Source organism: Canis aureus, chromosome X (assembly GCF_053574225.1).
Source record: "Canis aureus isolate CA01 chromosome X, VMU_Caureus_v.1.0, whole genome shotgun sequence".
NCBI lineage: Eukaryota > Metazoa > Chordata > Mammalia > Carnivora > Canidae > Canis > Canis aureus.
In genome coordinates this window covers 67,679,197-67,694,911 of record NC_135649.1, presented here as the reverse complement: position 1 = coordinate 67,694,911, position 15,715 = coordinate 67,679,197, and the positions used below count along the sequence as shown (strand labels likewise).

The 15,715-nt window shown below is 39.5% G+C and overlaps 1 protein-coding gene and 1 long non-coding RNA gene across 14 annotated transcripts in view; one reads left to right on the top strand and one right to left on the bottom strand.

Moving 5' to 3' along the window:
* The window catches only part of HDAC8 (histone deacetylase 8), a 217,495-nt gene that overhangs the window by 197,192 nt on the left and 4,588 nt on the right, over positions 1-15,715 (bottom strand). For 12 of the 13 annotated variants that reach the window (XR_013375129.1, XR_013375128.1, XM_077889835.1 and 9 more), the window contains exons 3-4: positions 15,387-15,517; positions 13,681-13,822 (exon numbers count right to left, since the gene is read on the bottom strand). Coding sequence is in view for 11 of the 13 variants with exons in the window: in XM_077889835.1 (XP_077745961.1) it covers positions 13,681-13,822; positions 15,387-15,517 (273 nt within the window). In the remaining 2 variants the exon portion in view is untranslated. Of the gene's footprint in view, positions 1-7,472; positions 12,360-13,667; positions 13,823-15,386; positions 15,518-15,715 lie in introns of those variants that run through there. The other variant, XM_077889837.1, reaches the window with a different exon arrangement.
* On the top strand, positions 1,335-15,655 carry LOC144308797 (uncharacterized). The gene is made up of 3 exons (XR_013375130.1): positions 1,335-1,452; positions 2,274-2,397; positions 15,343-15,655. It is a non-coding gene; the product is annotated as an uncharacterized LOC144308797 (long non-coding RNA).

Here is a 15,715-nt window from a genome sequence, read left to right as displayed (position 1 = left end):
TAAAAATATAATTAAAAAAAAGAAAGAGTCCCTGCTCTTAACTTCTATGCCCTGCTGTATAGTGAAGGCTAATTGAATGTGTCCTTGGGTAGTCTATACTTGGGTGGCTATATTGGGTATTGACCAGGTTCAGAGATGTCAATGGTTCTAGGGCAATAGTAGGCTGGAAACAAATAATGTCATGAAGAGAAGAGGTCTGAATAGAGGGGTGTCATGAGTTAGAAGTGAATTCTGAGGAGGTTGGACTGGAGGGCCAATTGTATTATGTGTTGGATGTATAGCTGTAGTGCTGACCCCACCCCTGCCAAACACGGTTATTTTTTTTAAGATTTTTTTATTTATTCATGAGAGAGAGAGAGAGAGAGAGAGAGGCAGGCAGAGACACAGGCAGAGGGAGAAGCAGGCTCCATGCAAGGACCCGATGTGGTGATCCTGGGACTCCAGGATCACGCCCTGAGCTAAAGGCAAACGCTTAACTGCTGAGCCACCTGGGCATTCCAGACATGGTTAATCCATATGGCCTGGCAGGTTGTCTGCTGGTAGTGGTATGGTGGAGAGGCAAATGTGGAGGAGGAGGATTTTGCATGGCATTCTCCAAAACTAGTGTATGAACTGGAGGTTGTGGTTGGAGAGCAGATAGCCATAGAACCTATGAAAGTGAAAGATATTTTAGATGCATGGGCAGCAATGGCTGGTGCGAATTGAGGTAACAGGGAAAGAGGGACCTGCTGCTAGTAAGAAGGTGTTACAGACATGGGAGGATGAAAGGTCTGCACTGAAGTTCACTGGGACAATGTCCCAAGAACTTGGTCTGGTTTTGGTTTTGGTTACCTTGGTCTATTTTTGCCTCAATTGTAGGAATTACAGAGGTATACTAGTAGTTAGGTCATAATGGGGCAACTAGAAAAACCTTTAGACCGTAAGTTCTCAAACCGTGCTGTGCATCAGAATCACTTTGGGAGACACTGGTGAAAAATTAATATTCTTGGGCTCCACCCTTGGAAGGTCTGATTCAGGAATCTTCCTTTTAGGATTAAGATGCAGGTGGTCTGCTGATCACCATATGAAACAAAATCTATGAGATAATAATATGCAAAGTTTGAATGGGCCATGTTGGCCTTTTGGAGTGGTACCTATGAGCACAGGCAAACCCTGATTCTAATAGAATAAGGCACCCTGGAACAATATAAACCTCTGGACTGCCCCAGAATGGGCCTGGATCTTTATGTTCTACACAAGCATCTGTATGCTCACTATGCTGTGGCTGGGGTGGATAGCTGTGACATTGTCAGGCTGGAACCCTGTTGATATTCTAAATTCCAAAAAGGGTTGGATACTCTGGGAGGGGTCTACTTCACCTGGTATGGGTTAAGTTTACAAGTCTGCCCTGGCGGGCAACTCTGGGATATAATGGTTTGAGCTCATGATCACAAATTGCCTGTCTTTCTTAAAGTAAGCGTCTCCTTATCTTGAAAGTGGCCTTGATCACTAAGAGTGCTCATTCCCAATTGGGATAATTGACCTTGGTTAGAGCCAACTTCCTAGAGATGTGAGTGCAGGGGCAGAGATCAGAGTACACAGGTCTTCCTGCAAAAGGACAACTCCAACCCATCACCCTCCTATCCATACCCTCGTACCTGGATGCTGAAGGCATTAGTCAATGGTACAGACCAAGGCTGAGGTAGAAGACCTTCAGCCACTGGAAGGTCATTTTTCTGTCTGGGGGCCAAATTCCTTTCTCTTAAGGAGAAAGGATACTGGGATGGTAAAGATGCAGAGATAGTAGATGAATTGCTGGTGGTATCAAGGGATTGCTGATGTTTTCAATCATCCTAGGGGACTTCATTTCAGAAAGGCTTATATCTGATCCAGCATGAAAATTCTGTCCAGGAATACCACTTTCACATTTTGGGGTTTGGCCTGGAGACAGTGGTATTGTAATCATTCTATTACCATGTAGCTCAGAGATTCTGTGATGTCACATTAAATAAATTTATCAAACTATTGCCCAGGTAAATAACTATACTATGAGGTGGTGTGTGATCTCATTTACTGAAAGATGGCAGGAGCACTGCACAAGAATTTTCCACACGTTACCTTTCTTGATCTAGATGAGGCTGTTGGTGTCCCTAAGGTACAGATAGCTCTATGGATGCCAGAATCTAATGGAATTAAATTAAGAAGTCCTAGGTTAGCAGAAAGGACTCTGAATAGTGATTACACTGAGGATGGAATAATCTTGACAAGAATTATTCCCTGCTTTTTATTTTCAGAAAGAGTCTCAACACTAATGCAGAAGAAATGGAGGATCTGATGAAACCTGCAGCAAGTTGCTGTCCAAAGTTTTTATTTTAGAAGAGGCCTTGATTTTAGACTGCGAGCACTTGCTCCTTTGGGGTAAGGAAAGTCCTGGGGTATTAGCACTACTGCACAATTTGCCAATTAGGGGTAGTCTCTGTCTCTTTAGTAGAGAGTATCTTCATTTGCCTTATGCGTATGGGTTGGAGCTAGCAGTGTAAAGGGTTAGTTGAACAGGGAAATCCATGTGATATTTGGGAGGATAGAGGTATAGGGAATGCTGGCAGTAAAACAAACAAACAAACAAACAAACAAACAAACAAAAAAACTGACAAAGCAAATGTCGTGAGTCCTAAAGGCAATAGTGAATAGTCCACTCTCGGCTAGGAGCAGCTTATGTAAGTGTGGTGGGTAATAAACACTACCAAGGTTGACTTCAGCTGGATAGGTAGTGGGAACTGCTGGACCAGGGAATTTTCTGAGAAGTTTCCTAGGATCCCTTGAGTATCCCCAGTCTACGTATAGGTGACTTTTATCAAACACTATGCCAGGGTATTTGCTAAGCTCTGTAATGCAATTATTAGATTTAACCCCAATAACCCTATAAGGTAGATAACATTATTATCTCCAATTTACAAATAAGGATACCAAGGCGCAGAGGTTTTATACCTAACAATTGATGGAGCTGCGATTCCCTGGGCAACACTGAACCATTTTGATATACTGTCTTTTCCAGCTCCATAGAAGTATAGGAACACATCTCATCTTACAGAGGTTAGGGATAGAGATGATGCTATAGGGACAAAGCATGTCTTAGCTGGTTCTTACTTTGCTGCCTGGCTGCAAAGTTTTGCAGTTTTTGACAGAAGGGCTGGTGCCTTACGGGTTGAACATGTATTGAAAGAATGATCTGGGCTACTATGGTAAAGGCTTGTCTGTTTTGTCTGGTGATGTGTCTGTTTTGTAGGTTCCAGTACTGAATGAGTATAAAGAGAATCCAGGCCTCCATTTTCATGTAGTTATCTGTTTGTAAGGGCTGGAGGGTGGGTAGTGCAGATACAGGAGCAGGACTGGCTGCTCAGTTAACAAATTATACTGTTCATACAGCCCTTTGGGGAACTGGAACTATAATGCAATTCACTGTCACTCACTTTATATCTACTCATAAGGAACTAGAGCTCTTGATAATAGCTCTAGTAGCTTTGATCCTAACTTTCAAGTGGGTAATAACTAATAGCTGGGGGTCTAGTTCTACATTCTTCTTGTAGACCTTGCCAAGACACAAGGCAGTTTTATGGTTCTACCATTTACTGCCCCCCACGGTGGAAGTACCAGAAACCAACAACATTCTAGGACATATCTTTCCCCCCTTCTAGCAGGGAAGCAGGACAGAGGGAGCCCAGGTGGCATAGATCCTGTGTTGCCAGGTGGTAGGCAGAAATGTCATGGGACAATAGGGCAGATAATAGAATTGTGGGAGGAAGAACTGGTTGAGCTAGAGATGTAGGTCTTAGATGAATTATCAGAATGAGATAAAGGAAAATTATTGGGAGCTGAGATGCAGAGCCAAATAGGGAAGGAGACACCAGAAGGCGCAAGAATGAGGAATAGCCAGTCAAAGTAGACAAATAAGAAATCTCTCGACAAACTCTGGAGGTTAGGAGTCACTGTTCTGTGTTGAGTTATAATATCTCCTAGCACGTGTTTACATGGATAGGGTGTTTCATTTAAGGGAATCTGGGTGGGACAAGATAACTTCCTAGGAGACTGACTATAAAAAGCAGAATCAAAGGATTTGAGCCAGCCTGTGAGCAAATGATAGAAGAGGGCAAGAGTTGTTTTACAGAGAGAGTAGAGGTCATTGGGCAGGTGCTCCCTCAGTTCACTAGTAGGCAACCCACACACTTGTTTGTTACGCCCTCCTTCACTTCTTTTGCTCTGGCTTTAGAAGCCATGGTTCTCCTCCTCCCAAAGCCAGTCACTCTATCTTCTCTTACCTCCTTTGAGACTTTGCTCCATTTCTTACCCTTCTCATATTTCCAATATTTCCCTTCTAGCCCATTTATGGTCTCAAATCTTTTAGAACAAATCAAACAAGCCACCCCTCAAGCCCTACTTTCCCTTGGCCATTGCCCTTCTCTTTCCTTTCTTTCTCATTTAAATTTGGACAGTTTATGTTCCTTTCCTGCCCATTTCCTTGGCTCTTACTCACCCCTCAACAGTTTGCATTCCCATCACTCTCCAGGAAGTTATCTTACCAAAATCGCTAATAACTACATTAATTGCTAAATATGACTGACACTTTAGTACCTCTCTGGATTGACCCCTCCATAGCACGTGACACTACTAAGAGCTCTTTTCTTCCTTAAACTCTTCTGCTCTCTGGGAATTCCATGGTCCCTTTATATATTTGATTATAACCATCTGGCTATTCCTGATGGTTGCTTTTCAGCTGAATTCACTAGGGGCCTTTTCTTGTACTGGCCTGTACAAGTTGGTGTTTCCTGTGGGTCTAGGCTCTACTTTCTTTTTCTTCTCTCTGCCTTTTCCCTAAGCAATCCTGTCCATTTTCATGGTTTGCACCACCACTTTATATACTGGCAACAAACACATCTGTTTCTATTTCTGGCTTTCACCTCCATCTTCAAGTATGAATATCTGGTTTCCCTGGGTATTACTTCTGCTGCACACCAACTCCTACTCTTGATTTATTGAGGTATATAGGGGTTAAGCACATGGTTGATGAGTCAGATTGCCTGAGTTTGAATTGCAATGTGATCACTTACTAAGCTTGAGCACAGTTGTTTAACCTTTCTGTACTCTGATGTGTAAAAGAGAGTAAATAACAATATCCACTTCTTAATTCAAGAATATACGAGAAATATGAGAACAATGCATGTAAGGTAGCATCTAGCACATAGCTCAACACATGTTGGCTATTGTTATCAAGTCCTATCTTCTTTGGGACTCTGCTCAAAGCAAGCCAGAAACTTGAGTGAACTTCCTCATCTTTCACTCATATCTACTAATCATTGATACTTGATTTTATCTCTTAAAGCTATCTCAAGTCAGCCTTCACCATTCTCCATCCCCCAATCTCACTACTCTGCCTTAGTTCAGATCTTCATCACTTGTTATTGGGACTGCTGGTACTCTATTCAGTCTCCCTACCTTCAGTCTATACCTCCTTCAATCCATCCTCTAGGACTAGTCAGAATTAGCTTTCTGAAACACATATCTAACCATGTTACTTCCTCACATAATTTTGTAGCGGCCCCCCATTTCTTACCGCTGAGGGTCTCAAAGTGTACACAGCAGAATCACTCCTAGTGCAGGTTCTGACATACTACTCCAAACCTACTGATCAAGATCTCTGAGAAGAACTAGATATCTGCATTTTTTTCAAATCAGTGATTCAGATATACATGAAGCTTTTTATAACCCATTTCCTACTTTTCTACCTCATCTTCTGCCATTATCCACTTTGTACTTTAACCTTCCAGCAATAGTGGGCTGCGTGTTGTTCCTCAAATCCACCAAGCTATTTTACACTGGTCTGTTTCTGCAAAGGAGTTGTGGCCTTCTGAAATGCCATTCACCTTCTTGTCTCCGTGGCACACTTCTTTGCATCCTTTGAAGTCTTCTTCACCATAACCTCCTTATGGACAAATCTTACTTTACTCCTCTACAGCACTGCTTCTCAACCATTGGCTCATTATCATTTCCTAATCCAAGGAGCCTTTTTAGATACCTTTTCCTAATTGACCACTTCACAAAGTTTTAATATCACAGATATTCCAAACATCAGCATATGTACCATGACACTTTGAAGGACCATAAGCCATGTAGCATCTAAGTTTTTTGTCTTTCTCCATCCCCTCCAAAAAATCTATTTTTGCTCTGGCAGCAGACGTTGCTATCCAAACTGGTCTTCTTAAGGTTTGCCTTTGGTTTCTATAGTAAGTCTTTTCTGATTCTCTTCCTATCTTCTTGATCATTTCTTCTCAAGATTCCTTTGTAGGCCTTTCTTCTTCTACCTGTCCTGTAAACATTGGCATTCCACAAGTCTCAGTATTTGTTTTGTTTTCTACAGATGCTTTTCAGGTGATTTTGCCTATTAGTTTTAATTACCACCTATCATACTGTTGACTCTCAAATCTGTATCTTCAGTGAAGACAGTTCTGAGCTCCAGCTTCTTGCTAGTCCAAGCTTGGTTCATAGATTGGCAGCATTTAGTATCATCTGGGAACTTGTTAGAAATGCAAGTTCTTAGGTTTCATTCCAGACCTCCTGAACCAGATCTGCATTTTATCAAAATCCCCAGGTATTTCATATGCATATTAAAGGCTCAAAAGCCCTGGGCCAGACCCTGTTACCAGCTCTCTAGCAGACATCTTTAATTAGATCTTTCATAAGCACATCAGTTCTCATCCCTTACTCTTCTTGGTTAATAGTAACAAAATTCAGTCATCTACATAAGAAATCTAGATCACTCCTTCCCTATCGTTGGTTACCATTCCTATATATTCTAACTACTAAATGGCTTCTTAATTTATTCTCTCTTCTCTGTTCATCACCTCTGCTTTTACCACCTTTTCGGTAGATTATTACAGTAAAGTCCTAATCAATTTCTCTGTCAACATCCTCCCCTCCCCCACTCATTTATCTGCTGACTTGCTAGAATCATATCCCTAAAACGCAAATCTGATCATGTTATCTCCTCCTGGCTAAAACTTCCTTTAGTGATTTCTCACTGTCCAAAGCCAGGGTTCTTAATCAGGGATCCATCCATCCATCCATCCATCCATCCATTCATCCATCCATCCATCCATGGGCTTTAAGAGAGCCTTGCACTTTCTGAAGTTACAAGGAAAAACATTGTGTATACACACTTTTCTAGGGACAGTATACATAGCTTTCATCAGATTTTCAGAGGGCCCATGACCAAGACAGGTCAAGAATCACTGATCTGAAGGATAAAGTTCAAACTCTCTAGCTTGGCATACAAGGACCCTCTATACCTCTCCCACCTTCCTTCCAATCACTTACCTGCAGGAGTTCCAGCTTTAATTACAGACTTGGAAGTTCCTTCAGCTTTCATGCCTCTCTGTTGCTGCACTTCCTGTTTCTGGAATAACCCCCAAGTTACCTAGATGGCCAGTACACGTTGCAGCTTGGATTTGCACCACAGTTTTACTCCAAAGTTCAGAGTCATTCCACTCAACCAACAATGACTTGACATTTTACACTGTGGCTAAGTACACACAAATACACATACACTAGAATGAGTGTCATGATAATCTACCGTGATATCAAAAGATGCTGGTTGCAGCCCACTGAACTGATATGAAGTTCTATTAATGAGCTGCAACTCTCAGTTTGAAAAACACTGCAGTAGACCTTTGCTGATACAGGAAGTTCTTATTACTGAGAATTTATTATCTTAGTCCCAGAAGTATCAAGATTTTGAGGTTTCCTAGGGATACAAAAGCTGTCAAGAGCATGAAAGCACTTGCTAATGGATCTGACCACTCCTATCAGTCCTCATTCAAACAACCTATTCCTTTAAACCCTAGCACCTACCCCTAGCCATCTGTTCAATCACTTTTCTTTTATGAATTGTCAGATATATCAGTAGGCAATTCACTATAAATCAATCACAATCTTATAAAATGATGTAAGATATCATGAAGTCAACACACAAAACTGACAAGGATCTGTAGACCAGTTTACAACTGAAGAGGAGAAAAATAAATAAGGATAAGGATAATGATTTTAAAAGTGGTTCAAAAGAGAGTGATTTGAATACCAAATGATTAAGGAGAAGCCCTCAGAAAAACTGAAAAAGCCCTTGAAGATCTTGGTAAAATCAACCCTCTTAATGATCATGCTGCAAAAATCTCACAGAAGGTAAAATGTACCATCTTGAAATATTGTGCAATTTTGTTGGAAAAATTAGGCCCAAACTAAAACAATCAATCCTTGATACATTCTTTGTTTGAAGAATTACATAGCATTCAATTTTATTAAAAGAGACAAAATAAACATATTTTAATAGTTTTTAGTTATTCAAGTTAGTAAGCTAATCAAGCCCTGCCTCCTCTGTTCTTTACTCTAAAATTTTAGTCCCCTTTTTAAATGGATTCACTTGGTGGTCTTCTGCCTGGTACCAACTGCCCTCAAGTAATAAGAACTTCCTGTATAACTCTGTTTCATTATCACCTGACATACAGCAGGGGCTTAATAAAAGTTTGTTAAATGAATAACTGCAATAATGGCCTTCTCCTCCCTATCTAGTCTCAGTTCCCTTTGATCCAATCAGCACATTGCCACCTTCTCTAAAATTCTTCAGTAAATCTCCACTGGTCCCAGAAAAAAGTCCAGCTCCTCAGCATGGCTTACAAAAGCTTTATGATCTGGTCTTGCTCTATTTGCTCTCATATTCTGGCCACATTTAGCTACTTGTAATTCTCCAAATGTCCCATAATTTCCACTGCCATGCTTTATTATTCCTTCTGCTTAGAACTGTCCATTCCCACCAATGGGAAGGCAACTGTAGCATACACTGACCATACTATGTCTGTATTTTAAGTGCTTCCCACCTTGTTCCAAGTACTTTTTACTATAAAAAGTTCTGATAAAGCTAACACACATTAGAGAAAATATAGGAAACAAAGAAGATACATGTATGTATGTGTGTGTCTGTGTATACACATGTATCTCTCACAGTATCATCATCTTCACAAAGTCACTGGTATCACTTTTTTGTATTTCCGTCTAAGATTCTTTTCATAAGTGTCTATTTTTTACATGACTAATCAGAGTGAATGTGCAATGTTGTAGCTAATTGCCCTTTAAAAACAAAGCCAATATTATACAATGTGCACTTTTGTTACACAGTCATCCTAACCACCACTTGTTAATGGTTACATAATAGCCCATCAAGTGGATCTGTGACAGTATACTATCTAACCATTCTGCTGTAGTTGAATATTTAGGTCTCTCTTCCTTTTTCTTTTTTGGCTACTATAATTAAGAAAGAAATTACCATCTTCATACATATAGCTTTCTAATATTTTGGATTGGTTTATTTCCTTAGACTAGATTACCAAGAGTAATAGATAAATGAGCTAAAAATCTTTCTTCTTTTAGCTCAAATGTAGGAGGAGAAAAATACATATTTGTATATTTTATGTTTCAATTTCCCTTCCCATAATTTTAGTGATGCTAAATATTTATTCATGTTTATTTACTAATTATTTCCTCTTTTGTGAATTATTCATGTTTTTTGCCCATTTCTCTAAATTTCAATGTTTTAAAAAATCAATTATATTCCCCAAGTGAATGAGACCATGTAATGTCTGTCCTTATCTGAGTGACTTATTTCACTCAGCATAATACCCTCCAGCTCCATCCACGTTGAAGCAAATGGTGGGTATTTGTTGTTTCTTTTTTTTTTTATATTTATTTATTTATTTATTTATTTATTTATTTATTTATTTATTTTGTATTTGTTGTTTCTAATGTCTGAGTAATATTCCATTGTATACATATACTACATCCTCTTTATCCATTCAAAATACAGATTTTATTTTTTTGGGGGGGGGAGAGAAAGAGAGAAAAAAAGAGAGAGAGAGAGAGAGAGCGTGCGCAGAGGAAGAGGAAGAGGGAGAGAATCCCAAGCAGGTTCCACACTCAGCACAGAGCCTGATGCGGGGCTTGATCCCACAACCCTAAGATCATGACCTGAACCAAAATTAAGAGTTGAAAGCTTAACTGCCTGAGCCACCCAGGTGCACCTAGAATAAAGATTTTAACCCTTTGTAGTATTTGCTGTAACTATTTTTTTGTCTCTTTTTATTTTGGTAATATTTTAGCTGCAAAAGTAATAATATCTCATTACGGAAATTCTGCAAACTAGAAAAAAACACTTAAAAAAATCATTGATAATTCTGCTACCCTAACATAGCCACTATATTCATTCCCACTGCTTTTTTTTTTTATATGTGTATGCTCTACAGAGTTGTAATTGCAATGTGCATACAATTTTAAAATTATTACCACAAGTAATTTTCTGAAATGCCCCATAGTGTTCATAATCATCATTTAATAGCAGAATATTCTATGGAACAGATTCATTGTTTCCTTATTACTACATATTCATGTTATTTCTAATTTTTTGTTTCATTAAGAACACTGATCAACACATGCAAATCGTTTTTTTCCTATATTTTGCATTATTTTCTCAGGAAACATTCTCAGTAGTAGGATTTAAGGACATTAATCTTATCCCTAAGTAGATAAAGGGCATTAATACATGTTAGCTACCAAGTTATTTTCTTAAGGAGTTGAAACAAACCACACTATTACTAGCCAACTGAGTACCATCTTTTCCAATTCTGGCTTAAAAAGTGGTTACCTAGTTGTTTAAATTTGCATTTCTTCTATCAGTAGCAATGAACATTACCCCATATTTTCCAGTGGTACTTGAATACCTTTGTAAACTGTCCCTTCACATTCTTTGCCCATACTTCTTATACATCGTACCATATGAGTGCCTTAGAAAATACAAACCTATCACACGGTCATATTTATGTCTAATATGTCTTTTTAGTCTGTATTTAGATTTTGTTTTTTAAATGGCCACAAAACTTTTAAAAGTGATTTTGGTTTTAAAATTTTATACAGCTAAATTTGTTGAGCCCTTCCTTTGGGAGTTTTTCCATTAGTTCCTAAGCTTAGAAAAACTATTCTCCTTTAGAAGCTTGACAAATATCCATTCATTGTAGTTTTTTTAAATTTGCTTTTTTATATTGAACTCTCCAGTCTAGCTGCCACTTATTTTAGTTTATTACAGGAGATGAGGGTATAAATGCTACCAGCTGTCACAACATCATTTACTGAATAATCCTTTCCACTCCCATCCACTTGCAAAGCATCTTTTATAATAGACTGAATTCTTATATCTAACAGCCTCTTTGGGGGAGTGTACTATAATATCATCTGTCTCATCTTATACCAGTAGTACCAGTGTTTTCATTATTCTAGTTTTGTATGTTTAATATCTAATAGCATTAGTCCCTCATCATTCTTCTTTTGAAGAATTTTCTTTGAAAACCACTGTTCTTTAGTTTCCAAATACAGTTATTTGGTGTCTTACCTCTAAGATATGAATTTTGTGAAGGCAAGATTGGTTTATTTCCTTAGAATAGACTGCTAAGAATAATATAACTGGGTCAAAAGGTATGAATGTTTTCCCCACTTTTTCAACTTAATTCTAAAGTTTTCAAAAAGAGTGTACCAATTTTATTGTAATCGTGCCAGCATGAGGATATTTTGAAGTTTTTTTTTCAAAATTGGTAAAGGAAAAATATATCATGCTTCAATTTTTTATCTCTCCACTCATTAGTGATTATAAACATGCTTGACGCGTAGTAAGTGCTTAATCAGTGCATATTGAAGACTAAATGGCATGTATGAATCTATATACGTATTTGGGGATGGAACAGTTTAACAAATATTGTGGTTATAATAGCTAATGCTGGCTAGATGTAAGTTTGTGTAGGCTAAATACCTGTAGTCCATCTGCAGAGATGTTCTAGATATACCAAGAACCCCATAGATTCTGGATCTGAATTGAGGCAACCTCTAGAGATTCTCTGTAATTTACATCCACCACAGTGTCTGTTTCCAGGTAGGATCAGCTGAAAGCTGTCTGAAACAGTTAAGATACCTACCTACATGCAGCCCAGAAGCACAGTTAAGGTACCTACCTACATGCAGCCCAGAAGCAGCCATGATTGGCTCTAGATACAGTATGCTTCATTTCAAAGCAAAACAAGGAGAAGTGGCAGGTATTTGGGTATTCCACTGGAAACTGACCCAGGCCCTAGCAGGCCTTAAGCAGTGAATTTAAATATATAAGATCCTCCAGTGCACATGCAGAAAGTAGATCTGATTAACAGGATCAGGCATTTTCCATGAAACCACAATACTTTTCTTCTCAACTCGCTAAGCACAAGAGGGATTAGAGGTCCTTGGTTTTTTTCACCCTTTCATCTGTAGTTTAAAGGAGAGAGGGTCATTTTTGTTTTGTTTTGCTTCATCCTAGGGAATCACTGTCTTTATGTTGAAATTTTTTAATAGAGCAAAAGCTAACAAAAGGTAAATTGTTTCTCTTTGTTTTTAAGGCCATGTAAAACTCATTATTAAACACTGGTTCTCTTTGCTCCAACAACTCAGTAGTAGATTCTAGCAGTAAACTTTCTCAAGGACTTCCTTGGTCATTTGTCAATTTGATGAAAAGAATTCCATGTTATTATCTTAACCTGCATATACTGAAATTGTGCTCAAGGTTTTCCTCTGAAAAAGAGAGTAATAGGCCATTTTCTCTGGACTCAAGAGCACCAAGGAGTAGCAAGGTCATGGCCAACAGTATGAACAACTGGTGTGTGAAAGGTGCATCACCAGTTACTACTACTGCTGCTTCATTTCACTCACACAGCACATTGAGCAATTCAGAGTTTTAAAAATTCTTCTCCTCCAGTATGTACTAAGCACTACACATATAGCAAGCAAGCATATCAAGCAAGATGACAAATGCTGTCCCAGCAGTCCTTGTCACACACAGGGTCAGGCTGTTTGAGATGTCAACATGGAACTCCAAAAGGACTCCTCTAGCTCCAAGTAGCACCTGAGAACAGTTGTTTCACAAGCCCTTTCTCCTTAGAGTGACAATTCTCTCAGTTTGTTGCTACTTTCCTTAGAGATGGCAGCAAAAGTTTCCTTCTTGATTCTTCAGCCTTTTGTTTTAAATCTATTCTCATCAATTTTCCACCTATTTGGAAATCTGTTTGCCACTTCTTTCAAGAATTAGCTCTAAAATTTACCTCTTCCAAGACTTCCATGATTAATTTCTGCATCACTAAAAATCTCCTCAGCTCATACATATACTCAGTTGGTACCAAGATTGATGTTCCTCCCTATTCTAGTTCTGTTCATGTCCCTAGAGCATAAGTCCCTTGAAGATGGGGGAATTTCCAAAAAGCTGGAGAGGAATGTGGAGATTGTCTAGTTATATTCTTTGCCCTGCCCATTTTCCTGATGAAGAAACTGAGGCCTAGAGAGGTTAACCTTTCCAAGTCAGTGAGCCAAGTGTGCAGAAAAACTAGGCATAGAGCCCAGGTATCCTGACTCTCAATTGTGTGCTTTCCATTATACTGTGTCACCTTCTTCTATTTCACTTGCCTTCAGAAGCCTGGAAAAGTATTATATTTGTACACAAATCTCTCAATGAATGCCAATACAATAAGCATAAGAGTTTACATAACTGAGAAACTGACTCAAGGAAAGAGGCAGAAAGCAGAAAGGTCATTTTCTTACTTCTTTGCATGATGCCACCCTCCGGACCAGTTAATTGCTACTTTGCACATTCCATCAATCAGGCATTGGGCAGCTGTGATTGTAGCCCCTCCTACAGCTGCTGCGTAGTCAAATATCCCTTCTGTGGCTGGGCAGTCATAACCTTTGGGCAAACATCAGAAGAGCTTGTTAAAAGATGAATTGGAGGAAGGGGAGGTGTGATACTGTGATTTATATAATAAGAAATACTCCTGTGTGTGATCTTCATCCCCATTTCTGACACAGAGCTCCTAATTTTGGAATTTCCTAAGTGAGAAGAACAATAAAGGTGTCTTTGTTGTGCTAATGAGGTGACCTGTGGTTCCCACCTAAGGATCGGGGTTGGTTGCCAGTGGAGCAAATGAGGTGATTGGGAGATTAGAATGACCAGTCCTACCCTCTAACCTTCTGTGAGGGGAAGGGGCTGGAGATTGAGTTCAATCAACAACTGGCCAATGATTGAATCAGTCATGCCCATGTGATGAAGTTTCCATAAAAACCCAAAAGGCCAGCTGGGAGAGCTTCTGGTTTAGTAAACACTAAGATGGAGATGTGGGGAGAGTGGCATGCCTGTAATGTGTGTGGAAGCTCCATACCCTTTGGTCATACCTTGCCCTATGCATCTCTTCCATCTGGCAGTTCTGAGTTATATCCTTTTATAATTAACTGGTAATCTAGTGAGTAAATGGGTTCCCTGAGTTCTGTGCCCTGCTCTAGCAAATTAAACCCAAAGAGGGGGTTGTGGGAACTCCTGATTTATAGACAGTCTGTCAGAAGCACAGGTAACAACCTGGGCTTGCCATTGGCATGTGAAGTGCAAAGCAGTCTTGTGAGACCAAGCCCTTAATCTGTGGGATCTGATGCTGTCTACAGGTAGATAGTGTCAGAATTGAGTTGAATTATAGGACATCCAGCTAGTGTCCTGAGCATTGCTGAGTGGTGTGGGAGGAAAGCCCCACCTCTGCACATTGGAACTGGATCTAGAATCCTATTGGGAGGAATACTTTGAGGTGTGACAACATATCTTACCCAAAAAGCGACTGTGCCAACATCAGCTTCCAAATGGTAGAGAAACATCTCCAGTGTTGGGGAAAGAATTTTTTGAAGTGTTGGAACTAGAAAGGCTAAACCTTCAAGATTAGCTAGTCACATCCTGCAGATGGAGAAACTGAGTCCTGAGAGGTAATATGTCTTCTCCATGGTCACATAGAGCCCGGCCTGGGACCCAGGTCCCTTGACTCACCCATCTCGCAGACCAGAGGTCTACTAAACCATGCTGTTTCTCTAGACTATCCTATCAGCCACCTATAGTTTTTTTTTTAAATACAGCTGTTCAACATGAAGTAAGGTTGAAAACTTAGCCAGAACATAAATATTTACTCAAGTTAAAATATAAGGCCATGGGACAGTTAAATAGTACAGCCAGACCCAATCTGGGCATTACTATTAGGGCCTCAGCAACTAAGTGGTTTTCCTCCATCTGATCCATCATTCAGTTGTGCTCAACTCATATGGTTTGCTTGGTTAAGTGAGATATATGGATCTAAACTAAGAGATTAAGATTGTGGTTAACACATTAGTTTGAAATTAACAAAGATTAAAGACCATCATGCAAGTTATAAAATAAGTGGTTACAATCTACAGATGGAGGGTGTCTACTTCCCATCATTGCCCGGTAATGACTTTACCTAGCCCATATTCTACGGAGTCTGGATGATCGTCATCTCCTTCCTGGCTGACCTTCTGGAGATGCTGAAGATAGGCATCAGTGTGGAAGGTGGCCATCTCCTCCATGGAGGCTACTTTGGGCTTAACTATCCTAATAATAACAGAGAACAAAGAGAGGTGAGTGAGTCAGACCCAGAGTATGCCAGAAACTGGAAGCAGAAGCCAGTTAGTCTGAGCAGAGAATACAACTTCCAGCTTCCAGTTCTAGTGGGTTGAAATAATAAACATGTTCTGTTCCTCTACTATACTATATAGACTTTACTTCCTCACATCTATGTAATAATTCCAT